General features: G+C 35.6%; 1 protein-coding gene across 3 annotated transcripts in view; it reads left to right on the forward strand.

The window, feature by feature from the left end:
- WIPF3 (WAS/WASL interacting protein family member 3) overlaps positions 1 to 13,843 on the forward strand; it is a 266,059-nt gene extending 252,216 nt beyond the window's left edge. For all 3 annotated transcript variants that reach the window (XM_053714192.1, XM_053714193.1, XM_053714194.1), the window contains 2 exons: positions 4,481 to 4,582; positions 5,598 to 13,843. In XM_053714192.1, the coding sequence (XP_053570167.1) occupies positions 4,481 to 4,582; positions 5,598 to 5,656 (161 nt within the window). In that variant the 3' untranslated portion in view covers positions 5,657 to 13,843. The remainder of the gene's footprint in view (positions 1 to 4,480; positions 4,583 to 5,597) is intronic.
- The last annotated feature ends 203 nt before the right edge of the window (positions 13,844 to 14,046 follow it).

Here is a 14,046-nt window from a genome sequence, read left to right on the forward strand (position 1 = left end):
TTTTTAACCTTTAAAACAAGAGTTTACATCGGGGAGACCCCTGCCACCTGGTATGCTGAAGAAAGAGTGACTGTGAGCATCAAATCGGACACAGACAGGGGCGGAGCCAGCTACATACGGAGCAGTCGCAGGCTAAGGTTGCTCCGTGCAATTAAGAGGCATATTGGCCTGAATCTTAACAGATAAGTGCCCATCGTTATAATGTGAACATACAAGCTCAAAGTAATCACATTGTGGGTCCTGCAGAATTTCTCCGACTTCAGATGGAATCATGGTTTGTGACTGCTTGGCCCATGGGGATGCATAGGCACCATTTTGGAAAAGGGGACGCAGTGCTATTATATTACATTATTTCTATAGGCCCAGCTGTTGACAAGAAAGGCATACTCAATTCTAGCTGTTTTGCTTCTTGAACGGATATTTGTGGAGGATGGTCATGGCGGTTGGCATGTCATTAGTTGCTGAGATGCGGTGCTTACTGGACAGACACCACGCTGCATTGGTGGATGCAATGTGCCTGTCGCTTGGCATAAAGGACAATCAAAGCAACATGTTTTCTGCTTCTCCCAGTCCTACTTCAATGGAATGTGGGTACGGTGGCATTGTGGGGCCCCTGGCGCTACCCACCTACTTCTCTGGAACCCCAATGTGGTCCAGATTTGGAGCCTAGGCCACGGAGCAGCGCACACATTGCTGGGATTGGAAAGAGACAGTGTCCTAATTATCAAGCACAGTTTGCGCCGAGTCAGGTTACTCTATCACCGGTCTAACTCTAATTACTGTAAAACACTCTTTGCATATTGATATAACATCTAGATCAGCACTTATAGTGATTATTTATGCTCAGGTGGCTTGTTTTTCTCTTAGCAGTTTAGTTTATACACTGTATAGTCATAGTTTTTTTGTGCTTTAGTTTTCTTATGTGTCCTCTAGTATATATAAATATAAGGTCAAATTGTTCCCATACACTCTAATTATATTTAAGTGTAATACTACCTGATATGGTCTACTTAGGGCTGACCTCTGATATAGGCCTATAATTATTGTTAATGCAAAAAAAGAACCTCTGAGGAGTACAGTCACTCGTACTTCTTGAATGAGTTAGCGAAGTTATGTACAATTCCTTTTAATTGCAAACTATCCACTTAATGTGGGGGAGCGGCCAGCGGCTGAGGTAGCGCTCTGTACATTGTTCTGTTCAATAGTATTATGTATAGGTGGTATTTGCTTCCCTTAAAATTAAAGAATAGCCAGTCCCTATTAATACCTATAACCCTTTTTGCAAACTCTACAAACCATGTGGCCATGATATCAAGCTCACCATTTATAATTCTCCACTAATAATCCTTACTTTTATATACTCTCCCACCACTTATGTACACACTCTGGCATTTGTAATTATGCTCAGAGAGTTTTTCTGTAGTTTCCCTTGAAAAATACTGCAAATGCAATCATATATCATTACCTGTGAGTAGTCTTTCACATGTCTCTTCAACCTAAACTAATAATTTCCTTGACCACAGGTTAAGCACCTCCTATAATATCTCACTGTTTTTTTCTACGTTTCAACATAAGTTCATGGATAAAGGAAAGGCTTACAACCTTCTGTACAATGATTGATTGAGATAATCTATTACATTTATAGAATTTATAATCTTTCTGGCGGATGAGAATTCTTTAAGGTTACTATAAAACATGTTAGATATCTAAGGAATCCACTCAGTAATTTATATGGCTTGTTATAGGTCGTTTTTTTTTTGTTTTTTTTATTTTCGTGCTTCTGTTAATATACAGGATGGATATGCTGTGTACCTATGGCTATTTTATATCAAACAGTTTTTTGTTTATTATGGAAAAATCAATATTGAAATTTAAAAAAAAACGGACACAGACGCATAGAAGTCCGGCACGGAGGGTTGGTGTTTGTCTACCCACGGATCTGAGGGAGTCATCTGTAACAGATTCTTGTACATACCTCACATTTTTGAGGTTCCCACTGTGAGTGCATTCTTATCACTTTATTAAATATTGATGTGTTTCTAACACTACACTTAGATTGGCTGTGTTGCGCTCCACTTTGTCTTTTAGATACATTCTGTAACAAATTAACAGCCACGGAGCTCACACCAGTGAGCTAAGAAGGAGCTGCACGAAACACAGAAGTGTTTCCTTTTTGGATGATTAAAGACGTTCCGTATTTCTTATAGGACTTGTGTTTTTAAGCACCCACGAACACATATGTATGTTTTAATAATTTATTAATTTTTACCAGTTTATAGTATTTTATGTGGACAGTATTTTTGGAGCTCTTTACATTTGTTATTTTGCTCTTCTTTTCCTTCAGCTGCTCTTTGCATGGAGGTGTTAGGTCGTTTGATTGCTGCTTCGAATGCTATTAGTTAGCTAATTTTCACATGAGGCCTCTTCAGCTTTGTATGCTTCAGCTATGGTGCAGGGATCAAAGCTCTCTCATGAGATCTATTTAGATCACAGAGTAAGCCAGTCCCTTTGTTGGTGACTGAATTATCAGCTTATTATGCAGGGGGCTTCTTTTGCCCTTCCTATTTGAACTGTGGTCACTACAGATACAAGTCTTTCAAGCTGGGAGGCCATCTCGGGGTCTCAGAGGGCACAAGGGATTTGGTTTTCTTGGGAGGTGAAGTTACCAATACATGAAATCTGTGCTGTTTTCATGCATCTAGGGGAGTGGCCTCTTCATCTGGATGTTTTCACACAGATAGTGGATCTCTGGGGTCTCCCAGAGAAAGATCTGATGGCCTCTCAGTTAAACCAAAAACTTCCCAGATAATATGTGAGGCACGGGGTGCAGAGTTTGTGGATGCTCTGGTAGTTGCATGGTTATTTTGGCTAGCCTATTTTTCATCCTCTGGTTTTTATTCCTAGAATAATTTCCAAGATCAGGCAAGAGAAATCACCAGTGATTCTGATTGCTCCAGGTGGCCTCACAGGTTTTGGTATGCTGATCTGGTTCAGATGTCCAGTTGCCCTCCATGGTTTCTTCCTCTGGGTCCAGACTCAAGGTTTGTTTTTCTATCAGGATCTCTAATTTCTAAGCTGGCATGGAAATTGAACGTTTAGTTCTTAGGCAGAGAGGTTTTTCTGATTATTGAGACTTTGATACAGGCCAGAAATCTTGTGACTATTAAGATTTATCATAAGATCGGGAAGGCCTTAATTTCCTGCTGTATTGATCATGGTTTTTCTTGCTATTCTGTTATGATTTCTATGTGTTGTGCAATTTAGGGATTTTCACAGACTACAAACAAAAGGAGTATATTTATGTACTTCAGTAGAGTTGCAGTAGAAAACAAAGTAGAAAATTTAGGAAAACTTTACTCACAATTCACAAGAGGATTCATATTTATAATGGATACAATAAAACATATTTGTTTTATTCCAAAATGAAGCAAGTTTCCTCACTTTCAATCCAGCAAGAGCTTAAACAGGAATCCAATTAACTTAAGCAGAGAAAGTCCTTTAACAGTAGTTCAGTCTGACAAGCATTACACAAACACAGGCCTTATAACAAGGTTAGCAAATACACCAGGGAATCTAAGGCAAATGCAGGCAGCAAGAGTACTCACAATCCTCCAGACAAAAGTCCTTAAGAAAGCCACATGCAAAATCTCAGATAGGCAGAGAATTAAAAGCGGGGTTTAGATGATGGGAGTCTGGTCTAGGGATTCCCTGCTAGTTGTGTGACACAACACCTGCGGGGATGATAAATGGAGCAAGATATTACAACCTTACTTACTGAAGACAGGAAACACTGAGTGCACTGATTACTTAGCTTCTAGCTGTTAAATAAGCAGAGCTGCACATGTCTTAAAGGCACATAACTAAAAAAGAGAAAAAGGTCAAAAAGAGCAAAACATGTATATACAGGTAACAATTATAACACCCCCTAACAAAGAGCAGGAGGTTTAGGCTTAGAAGGGTTTTGTACATAAAAATGGGCAACATCATCTGGAGCATATACATTTATCACGCCCCCGTAAACGGGGGAAATAGCTCTCTGCTTATAATCTAGCCCTTTGTCTAGTAACAGGATGTATATTGTACAAATGAAAAATTAACAGAGCTATAGATGTGGTATGAACAATGCAACATTACTATTGTCTCTAGCATTGAAAAACATTTTTATAAAAATATTTAGATTGTATACAATTTAACAAAAATAATAACTATAAAAGCAAACACAATAAAAGTCATAATTACTCTGGATTTGGAATAGTCATTTTCACACACATTATTCTGGCCAGGCTGCAGGATATATATTATTAAAGATTTTATATAAATATATATATATTATCCCTTTAATGACCAATGACGGAATTATTCCGTCATGGAACAATTGAGCAAAGTGAAGCTATGTCCTTAAGGAGTTAAACAATTCTTTAATTGAGATACATTTGTATAAAAAATAGCTTTTTTTCTGATATATATTTTTTCTTTTCAGATGATTTTGAATCTAAATTTTCCTTTCATACATTGGAAGATGTACCACCCCCAGAGATATTTGTGTTTATAGAACGCATTTACCCTAGCAGGTTGTGTGGAAGTAAGTTATACAATAATGTTTGCAAAAGAACGTGAAGCATTAGTGAGCTGTATAAACAAAAATAGTTACTGAATAAACTTTTTGAAGCCCTTGTATAGCTATTTATGTATTCACCTTTGTATTGTAATGTATTTGTGTAAAGATTAAACATCCACCAGAAGATTCTCCCGAAAAAAAGGTGCCCTCGTGTTTGGGAGTACCACTTACCAATTTATAGTGAGTGGTAATTCTATTTGGATGTGAGTTATATGTAGTAATGGGTGAGATATGTATGCCCTATGAGAATTTGTCATTTAAGAGATGACTTTTGGATGAGAAGATGAGAAGTATTGAAAGTAAACAATTGTTTTAGACAAGTTAAATTTGCTAAAATGTTATAAATCTATCAAGTGAGACTAATCTGAAGGTAATCTTACTGAATCTAATCTTAATTGGTAGGAGCAGGGGTTAAGTGACTGTTGACTTGAGAGTAAGAATACACTATAAGGTATTTGCAACACTGTATTTTTCAACATATAAGATGAACCTGCATATAAGATGCATCACAATTTTAAAGGTAACACTGAGGAAAAAGAACAGTATAAAGACTCTTCCCACACTCCTCATATATCACTTGTGTCCTATTCTCACTTCCTAATGTCTCTCCTCTCTGTCCCTTCATATATTTTGCTTGCTGTCGCCCCACCTCTTATTTCTCATGTTCCCATCTCCTATTTCTCATCTCTCATTCTCGCCTGCCATCCCTTTCTCCATCATTTTCTTAGTGTCCCTCTTCTTCCTTTCACCAGCAAATAAAAATGACATCCTCTTTACACTCATATCTGCAGTCATCTTAATTGACCATCCACATAGCTTTGATTGATAAAATGCAGATATGATTCTGTTTTTTTTAAACTTTCTAGCCATTAAACATATTTCTTGCTGAGTTTATTGCTTTTGGGATAATATATACTTTTCATGGCATTTTAATACTGCTTCTTTCACAGTCTTATGCTTGTGGTATTGTGTTTTACAGGACGCCAAGAACCACCATCTCCACCACCGCCACCTCCACCAATGAGACACCAGAGATGAGAATAGTGTATCTGCAATGACCAATGAACAAAAAGGGGATATATTTGTAAAAAAAAAAAAAAAAAAATCTGTCATAATATGATTTCCTCTAGTACTTGTTCCTATTATACTAGGAATATGTTCTATTCTAAATTAATATTATATTCTAATCTAAAGCAATAGAGAACCCAACTGTAATATACTTATGTATGGACCTTACCATATATTTGGTATATGAACGTTTTAATTCAAATGATTAATGAAGGGATTCTTCAAAAACAGCAATGCTAATGCTGATGTGTATAACATTACCGTGTTGCATGTTTTTTTTATGTACCATGTGACTATACATTTTTAGATGAAGGGTATTTCTTGACTTTATAAATGCCTCAGAATATTCATGTAGAGGCCTAAGACAGGCTTCTGCAAAAGATTAGTGGCTGCTGAATATGTTGTTTGCCATCCTGTATACTGGAAAACATTTAAAATATGGTCTCCTACTATGGTCTAACACAAATTATTCCTGAATGTGAAAAGATAACCAAGAGTTTTCCTCACATTTTAACAAGTTTATCTTTTATTTACTTGGAAGTTACACCGGAAACTGCCAAATGAAATGCTGCTTGTAGACAAGGGGTTTAATAACAAAGCACTTAAACGTTTTAAAAATACTATTTTAGTGATATTTTCATCTTTAAGTTTTGTTTGTTGAAAAATAGAAATGTGTAAATATAAATCTAGTTTTTGTGCTGTGTAGTTGTTTCTAGGCCCACCATTAGAGCTTTCAGGGTTGTTCTTATGAGACAATTTGCAGTCTGTTCATAAGGATGAGTTGTTCACAAATAAATAGGGTTTGCAACAATATATTTAAGAATATTTGAAAGCACTCCTGTCATATAGTGCTTCCGACATTTGCACACTACTTACCAAGAAAACAAAAAAGAAAGTACATTTCATCGTAATTGTACATTTGAAAGTTGTTTAAAATTGCACACCATAAAGGTTCAAATTTTAAAGGGACATAATACCCAAATGTTGAAGCACTTGAAAGTGATGCAGTATAGCTGTAAAAAGCTGACTAGAAAATATCACCTGCACATCTCTATGTAAAAAAGAAAGATATTTTACCTCAAAAAGTATTCACACTTCACTGTAAAGAGCCCTTAAGCAGCCAATCATAATGCTACTACCAGGACTTGCAAGGGAGTGTGCATTTGGCATGTGCAGGCACAGTCATGTTGCTTTTCTATTCAGTTTAATCCTTTCCTGCCGTTGCCGTCCTAACTACGCTGGACTTTAGCGTTTGGCTGTCCTGAAGCCATACCCGCTTCCTAAATGGGATCGCGGGCTGGAGGGTGTGCCTAGCATCATAGGCTTCCCTCGACCCGATCTCATCATTGAAATCATGCAATCGCATGAGCGATCAGGTGATTTAAATTTTTACTTATTTGTTTACATCAGAACTTTGTCCTGGCAGGAAGGGGTTAAGGAACCTTTTTTTTTCAACTTGCTGCTGGACAACACCTTAAGTATAACTGTTCACAGAGCACTTACTCTGGTGAGCTGAAGAAATTATGAGGTAAAATATCATCCCTTTTATCTATTGATAAGCCATGATTTGGCAGCCTGAATATCAGTTTATTCATAGAATCCATGTTTCCAGTAGACATAAATATGTGCGTCTCCAGCTATACAGAATTGGTTCACACATTGGAATAGCAATGCTAGTCCAGTAATTCAATGCAAAATCAGTACCATACCTTTTTATTGGGCTGTCCTCTAGGATAATGTTTTGTAAGAAAAGGGCACTAACAATATGGGTCAGTTTTATGGAATATACAAATCATAACTTATAATAGAGGGGTTAACATAAAATCATACATGAGGTGATCCAGTTAATTCAGTAGAACGACATGAAGAGCAATAAATAGTGTAGAATGAAGTAATATTTGGAAAGATCAATCAAAGAGAGTATATAACATTTGTCTGTTAAAAGAAAAAAACAATACAGTAAAACCATATTTAACACAAACAAAATAAATATGCTGGTGCCTAATATATGCATATATATTTATATATATATATATATACAGGTAGCCCTCAGTTTACGCTGGGGTTAGGTTCCAGAAGGAATGGTTGTAAATCAAAACTGTTGTAAATTGAAACCCAGTTTATAATGTAAGTCAATGGGAAGTGAGGGAGTTAGGTTCCAGGTCCCTCTCAAAATTGTCATAAGTAACACCAAATACATTATTTTTACAGCTTTGAAATGAAGACTTTAAATGCTAAACAGCATTATAAACCTAATAAAATAATCACACAACACAGAATATATAATTAAGCTAAGTTAAATGAACAAAAACATTTGCTAAACAGCATTATAAACCTAATAAAACAATCACACAACACAGACTTCACTTGAATTTTTCTGCAAACAGTTCTGTCTATGCATTCCAATCTGGACTGATTTATAGACAGGAAGATCTTGTTCCTTTGAAATCTGCTCGATAGCTCAGGTCTGGTTAAACCTACTGGCTATTTTAATAAATGCACTGCTTCTCAATGCTTTTCAATAGCAGTCACATGACTGGAAAAAAAAGGTTGTTATTCTGAAACGGTGTAAATTGAACCGTTGTAAAACGAGGGCCACCTGTATAGGCTTTACTTTCCTGCTTTTAAAATAAAGATAACAAGAGAACGAAGAAAAATTGTTAATAGTAGTAAATTAGAAAGTTGCTTACAATTGTATGCTCTATTTGAATCATGAAAGGAACATTTTTTGTTTAGTATCCCTTTAAATAAGACTGCGTTCCATATATAGAAAAGGTGCTTAACACAATGAAGTCCAGGCACTTCTTTACAAACTGGACATTGGGAGATTAGTATTATGTTGTTATGGGCATATTGACTAGGATATAATTATTTGCCCTTCACTCTAAATTAAAGGGTCATGAAACTCAAAATGTTTCTTTCATGATTCAGATGGATCATGCCATTTTAATCAACTTTTTCAATTTACTTCTATTATCTAATTTAATTAATTCTCCATGTTGAAGGAGCAGTAATGCACTACTGGGAGCTAGCTGAAAGCCAATGACAAGAGGCATATATATGCAGCCACCAATCAGCATCTTCTGACCCTACCTAGGTATTTTTTTTCTTCAACAAAGGAAATAAATTGAAGGAAACGAATAAGAGAAATAAATTTGAAAGTTGTTTAAAATGGTATGTTCTATCTGATTCATGAAGGAAACATTTTGAGTTTCATGTCCCTTTAAGAAAGAACCATTCCATACTACTGTAGCAAAATAGATGTTCGATAATCCTCTTGTGGAAATCCCTGTTCTTATGATTGCAGTGTTTATTTAAGTACAAATGGGCATGGGCCAGTTGCATAGTAAGTGCTATGTATATGCCAACGTTTGGTATAATTGGTGATGGCACATATTTTGGAAGAAAATGTTTTGTTTTGTTTTTTAACTAGCAGGTTTATGAATTGTCACAAGAAAATCAAATTATTATTTTTTTTATATCTCGTCTCAGAGTGACACCTCAAAGGTACACACTTTCCCCCTATTCTTAAAGTTGTCTGAAATCTTGGGTCTGTCCTGTTTTGTTGGCTAAAAAAAACATTTTACAACAAAAAGATGCATTTTTCTTGATATATTAGATCACTTTTAACATAAAAACAAATATTTTATGTCCAATTAAGCGCTAATTCTTCCTTCCAAAGCTTATGCGTGTATTTACTATAATAAGAAACCTGCCCTAACATTGTATCTTTCCAAGACCACAAAAAGGGTAAACTAAATAACTGCCCCTCCAATTCCATTTTTTATTATATGCAGCTGATTAATTGGTGAATCTGGAAAGGCTGTTCTTTGACTATACACAAAAACACAAGTTTATCTGCGCTCACTGAGCACAGACTAGCAAGTAGGGATGGGCGAATGTGTTTATATTCAAATTCGAATGTTAGAACGAATGTTATTGTAGAAATTCGATTTACATAATAGAATGTTGATAAGAACGAATATTCTTAAAAATTAAATTTTCGAATGTTATTTACGGTTTTTGAATGTCACATTCGAATTCGAATGTCACATTCGAATTCTAATGTCACTTTCGAATTCGAATATTACATTTATAAAACACAATTGTAGACTAGAAACACTATTTCAAATTTGAATGTCAAATTCGAATCGAATATCACATTCGAATCAATATCACATTCGAATATTACATTTATAAAACACAGTATTAGACTAGAAATACTATTTCAAATTCGAATGTCACATTCGAATTTGAATATTACATTTCAAAATTGAATGAATACATAACTGAACATTCTATTATTCGAACGAATATTTTCGAATTTTATTGAAAAATTCGAAAATGAAAATTTGAAAATAGAATGTTATATAAACATTCGAAATTCATTTTGAACGAATGAATGTATCAAAATTCATTTTAAATTTCGAATTTTTAGAAACATTCGCCCATCCCTACTACCAAGATAAAGTATTTTTTTGTTTAAGTAAATAGAGGTAGGGTATAAGTGAACATAGATTTCAAATCACACTTGTTATAGTAAAGTAAAGAGGAATAAACACAAATGAACTAACATCCAGCTGGTTTAAATTGATACTAAACATAGAAACATAGATATTGACGGCAGATAAGAGCCATAGGCCCAGCAAGTCTGCCCGACCTTACCTAACAGTATAAACTTATCTAGTTCGTAGGATAGCCTTATGCTTGTCCCATGCATTTTTAAAGTCCCCCACAGTGTTTGTTGCTACTTCCTCTTGAGGGAGTTTATTCCATAAATCAATCACTCTTTCTGTAAAGAAGTGCTTCCTCAAATTACTCCTGAATCTACTACCCTTTAGCTTGAGATCATGACCCCTTGTTCTTGAATTTTCCATTTTATGTAAAATACCCACAGCCTCAGTTTTACTAAACCCTTTAATGTACTTGAAAGTTGCTATCATATCACCTCTTTCCCTTCTCTCCTCTAAGCTATACATATTTAGGTCATTGAGCCTATCCTGGTAAGTTTTATTTTTTAGACCATGTACCATTTTGGTAGCCTTCCTTTGCACAGATTCAAGTTTGTTAATATCCTTCTGAAGATATGGGCCTCTATTTATCAAAGTCTGGCGGACCTGATCCGACAGTGCGGATCAGGTCCGCCAGACCTCACTGAATACGGAGAGCAATTCGCTCTCCGTATTCAGCATTGCACCAGCAGATCGGGTTGAATTGCGGCGATGTCTGTCCGCCTGCTCAGAGCAGGCGGACATGTTATGGAGCAGCAGTCTTTAGACCGCTGCTTCATAACTGGTGTTTCTGGCGAGACTGCAGGCTCACCAGAAACACGGGGCCTCAAGCTCTATCCGGAGCTTGATAGATAGGCCCCATGGCCTCCAGAACTGCACACAATACTCAAGATGAGGCCTAACTAATGATCTATAAAGTGGCATAAGAACCTTACTATTTCTGCTGCACCTCTACCAATACATCCAAGCATTCTGCTAGCCTTACTCGCTGCATTACTACATTGTTTACTAAGTTTTAAATCATCTGAAATAATAATTCCCAAGTCCTGTTCCTCATTTGTAACAGAATGTTTTTCTTTCATGATTCAGATAGAGCATGCAATTTTAAGCAACTTTCTAATTTACTACTATTTTAATTTTGTCTTTGTTCGTTTACTATCTTTATTTGAAAAGCAGGAATGTAAAAGCTTAGGAGCCGTCCCATTTTAGGTTCATCATCCTGGATAACACTTGCTTATTGGTGGGTACATTTAGCCACCAATCGGCAAGCACTTCCCAGGTGCTGAACCAAAAATGGTCCAGCTCCTAAGCTTTACATTCCTGCTTTTCAAATAAAGATAGCAAAAGAACAAAGAAAAAATGATAATAGGAGTAAATTAGAAAGTTGTATAATATATTCCACGCTCTATCTGAATCATTAAAGAAAAAATGTGGGTATAGCATCCCTTTAAGTACAGGCAGTCCTCGGGTTACAGACATCCGACTTAAGTACAACTCGTACTTACATACAGAGAAAATAGAGCTTTATCGACAATCCTTCTTTCCAGGATAATCCAAAATACTGAAAATCCAATTGTCACAAGGACAGAAAGTGATGTGAAATGTTCTGAACAGGGGCACAGATAGCAAAACAAACTTTATCCTATGCTATCCAAAACAAAAAAAAAATGTTTGGCTAGAGTTTCACCTAAAAAAAGTGCCTGTTCCAACTTACATACAAATTCAACTTAAGAACAAACCTAAAGTCCCTATCTTGTACGTAACCCGGGGACTGCCTGTAGTAGTATGAGCAGACAGCTGCACTGGAAATGTAGGTCCATTTGCTTACCGTGAGGGTAGTCTATAAGATGCCTCCCTGACATATAGCCATTGTATGGTCTAAAAGGAACAACCAATCAACAGGCTGTGAAAGGTGTGTTCTGTCTGATCGGGGACTCTGTTTAAAGGGACACAAAACACAGATATTTAGTTTCATGATTTAGATCACTGGTTTTCAAACCTGTGCTCAGGCCTCTTTAACAGGTGAAATAATCAGCTGATTAGTAACCATGGTTATTTTACCTGCTCTCATCCAAGGTAATCCAGAAAACCTGGCCTGTTGGGGAGGCCTAAGTATAGGTTTGAAAACCAGTGATTTAGATAGAGCATACACTTTTAAAAAAAACTTTCCAATGTATTTCTTTTATCTAATGTGCTTTGTTTTCTTGGTATGCTTTGTTAAAAAGCATGTCTAAATAGGCTTAGGAGCTGGGAGCTAGCTTCCAATTGGTGGCTGCACATATTTGCCCATTTGTTATTGACGTACTGATGTGTTCAGCCAGCTCCCAGAAGTGCGTTGCTGCTCCTTCAAGAAATTATTACAAGAGACTGAAGCAAAATTGATCATATAAGTAAATGGCAAAGTTGTTTACAAAATAATGCTCTATCTGAATCATGAAAGAAAAATGTTGGGTTTCATGAACCATTAATGCTGATCATAGACAGAGCTGAAACAAAGGTTCCCCATTCCACAAAATGAAGCTAAAGCGGTTTAGCCAGTACGCCTCAATTAGCGTCAGTCTTCTCTAAACGTTGCAGCCAAATACTATATGGTTCCACATATTGTAGCATTCTATACCCACATGTCCCCAATAAATATAGTATTTAACAATTAGAAGGTAAAGTTTAATTAGGTATTACTTGACCAACCTTAGTATTGCAAATAATAATCACTAATTAAATAAAGCTATATACATTTTCCACAAAATGCCAACTATTTTTTTATTCATTTAGGAGGATACTCCACATTTGTATTTTCTTGTAGAAATGAACAGCCCTGGATAGCTATTTGGACTTTTAGGCCCTTAAATAAAAAGTGCACTTCCTTCTTCAGTCCCTCTACATTAATGGTTGAACCTGAACTCCCCTTTTCACTTTAGGTTGTAAATAATTTTGGTCTGGATTAATTCATTCATGCTACAGATGGTGAGCATTTGTTTAGTAAAGACAACTTTAAAGTAACATGAATATAGTCATGCATGGATGCGAATGGCTTCAATTATGCGATAGGGGCATGTTTTGCACTAAAGTGAAAGTGTCTAGCTTTATTTACCAGTCATATGGGGTATTAGTTTGCAAAGTGATGTTGAATATTATACTTAGACTCTATATGGAAAATATAGGGCAAAAAAAAAGTATTTTAGTCAATCTCATAATACACAAATATTATACAGTGTAGTTCTGATGACTGCTGTAACTAGGATAAGGTGCTGAGCTGTAAGATTTTTAATTGATATAGAGATGCAGTTGTTTTGTACCTCATTGTCTTCTCATATTTTTTTAAGTACTATGTTATGTGGCATATTTATTTTGCTATGGAGAGAACTCTTTAGTGAATCTGTGCAGTTTAAGCGCATACATTCTTAGTGAAGCAGAAACATTTAAATTATATTATTAATATTGTGGAAAAGATAAGCTTTTCTTATGTGCAATTACGTTTTAAAGAAAAGAACACCAAAAAAAGTTTTACATCAATGAAAATCATAACCAAATTAGTTTATTTAGTAAGTTTTGAAAGTAATTGAAGTCTGTAAATAAGATACTGTAAGTTAACTGTGTAATCAATAAAGTAAATGAATAAAACAAAATTAAAAAAGTGTAACAAAAATTCTTGGTTTCATTACTTGATCTAATAATGTGGTTAAAACATGGGTGAAAAATGCAAAGGTGTAAGAAATACACTTTATCATATTAAATTATATTGTTATTTATTCTACAAGATACGACGAGTCCACGGATTTCATCCTTACTTGTGGGATATTATCCTCCTGCTAACAGGAAGTGGCAAAAAGCACCACAGCAGAGCTGTAT

Source organism: Bombina bombina, chromosome 5, assembly GCF_027579735.1.
Source record: "Bombina bombina isolate aBomBom1 chromosome 5, aBomBom1.pri, whole genome shotgun sequence".
Lineage (NCBI taxonomy): Eukaryota > Metazoa > Chordata > Amphibia > Anura > Bombinatoridae > Bombina > Bombina bombina.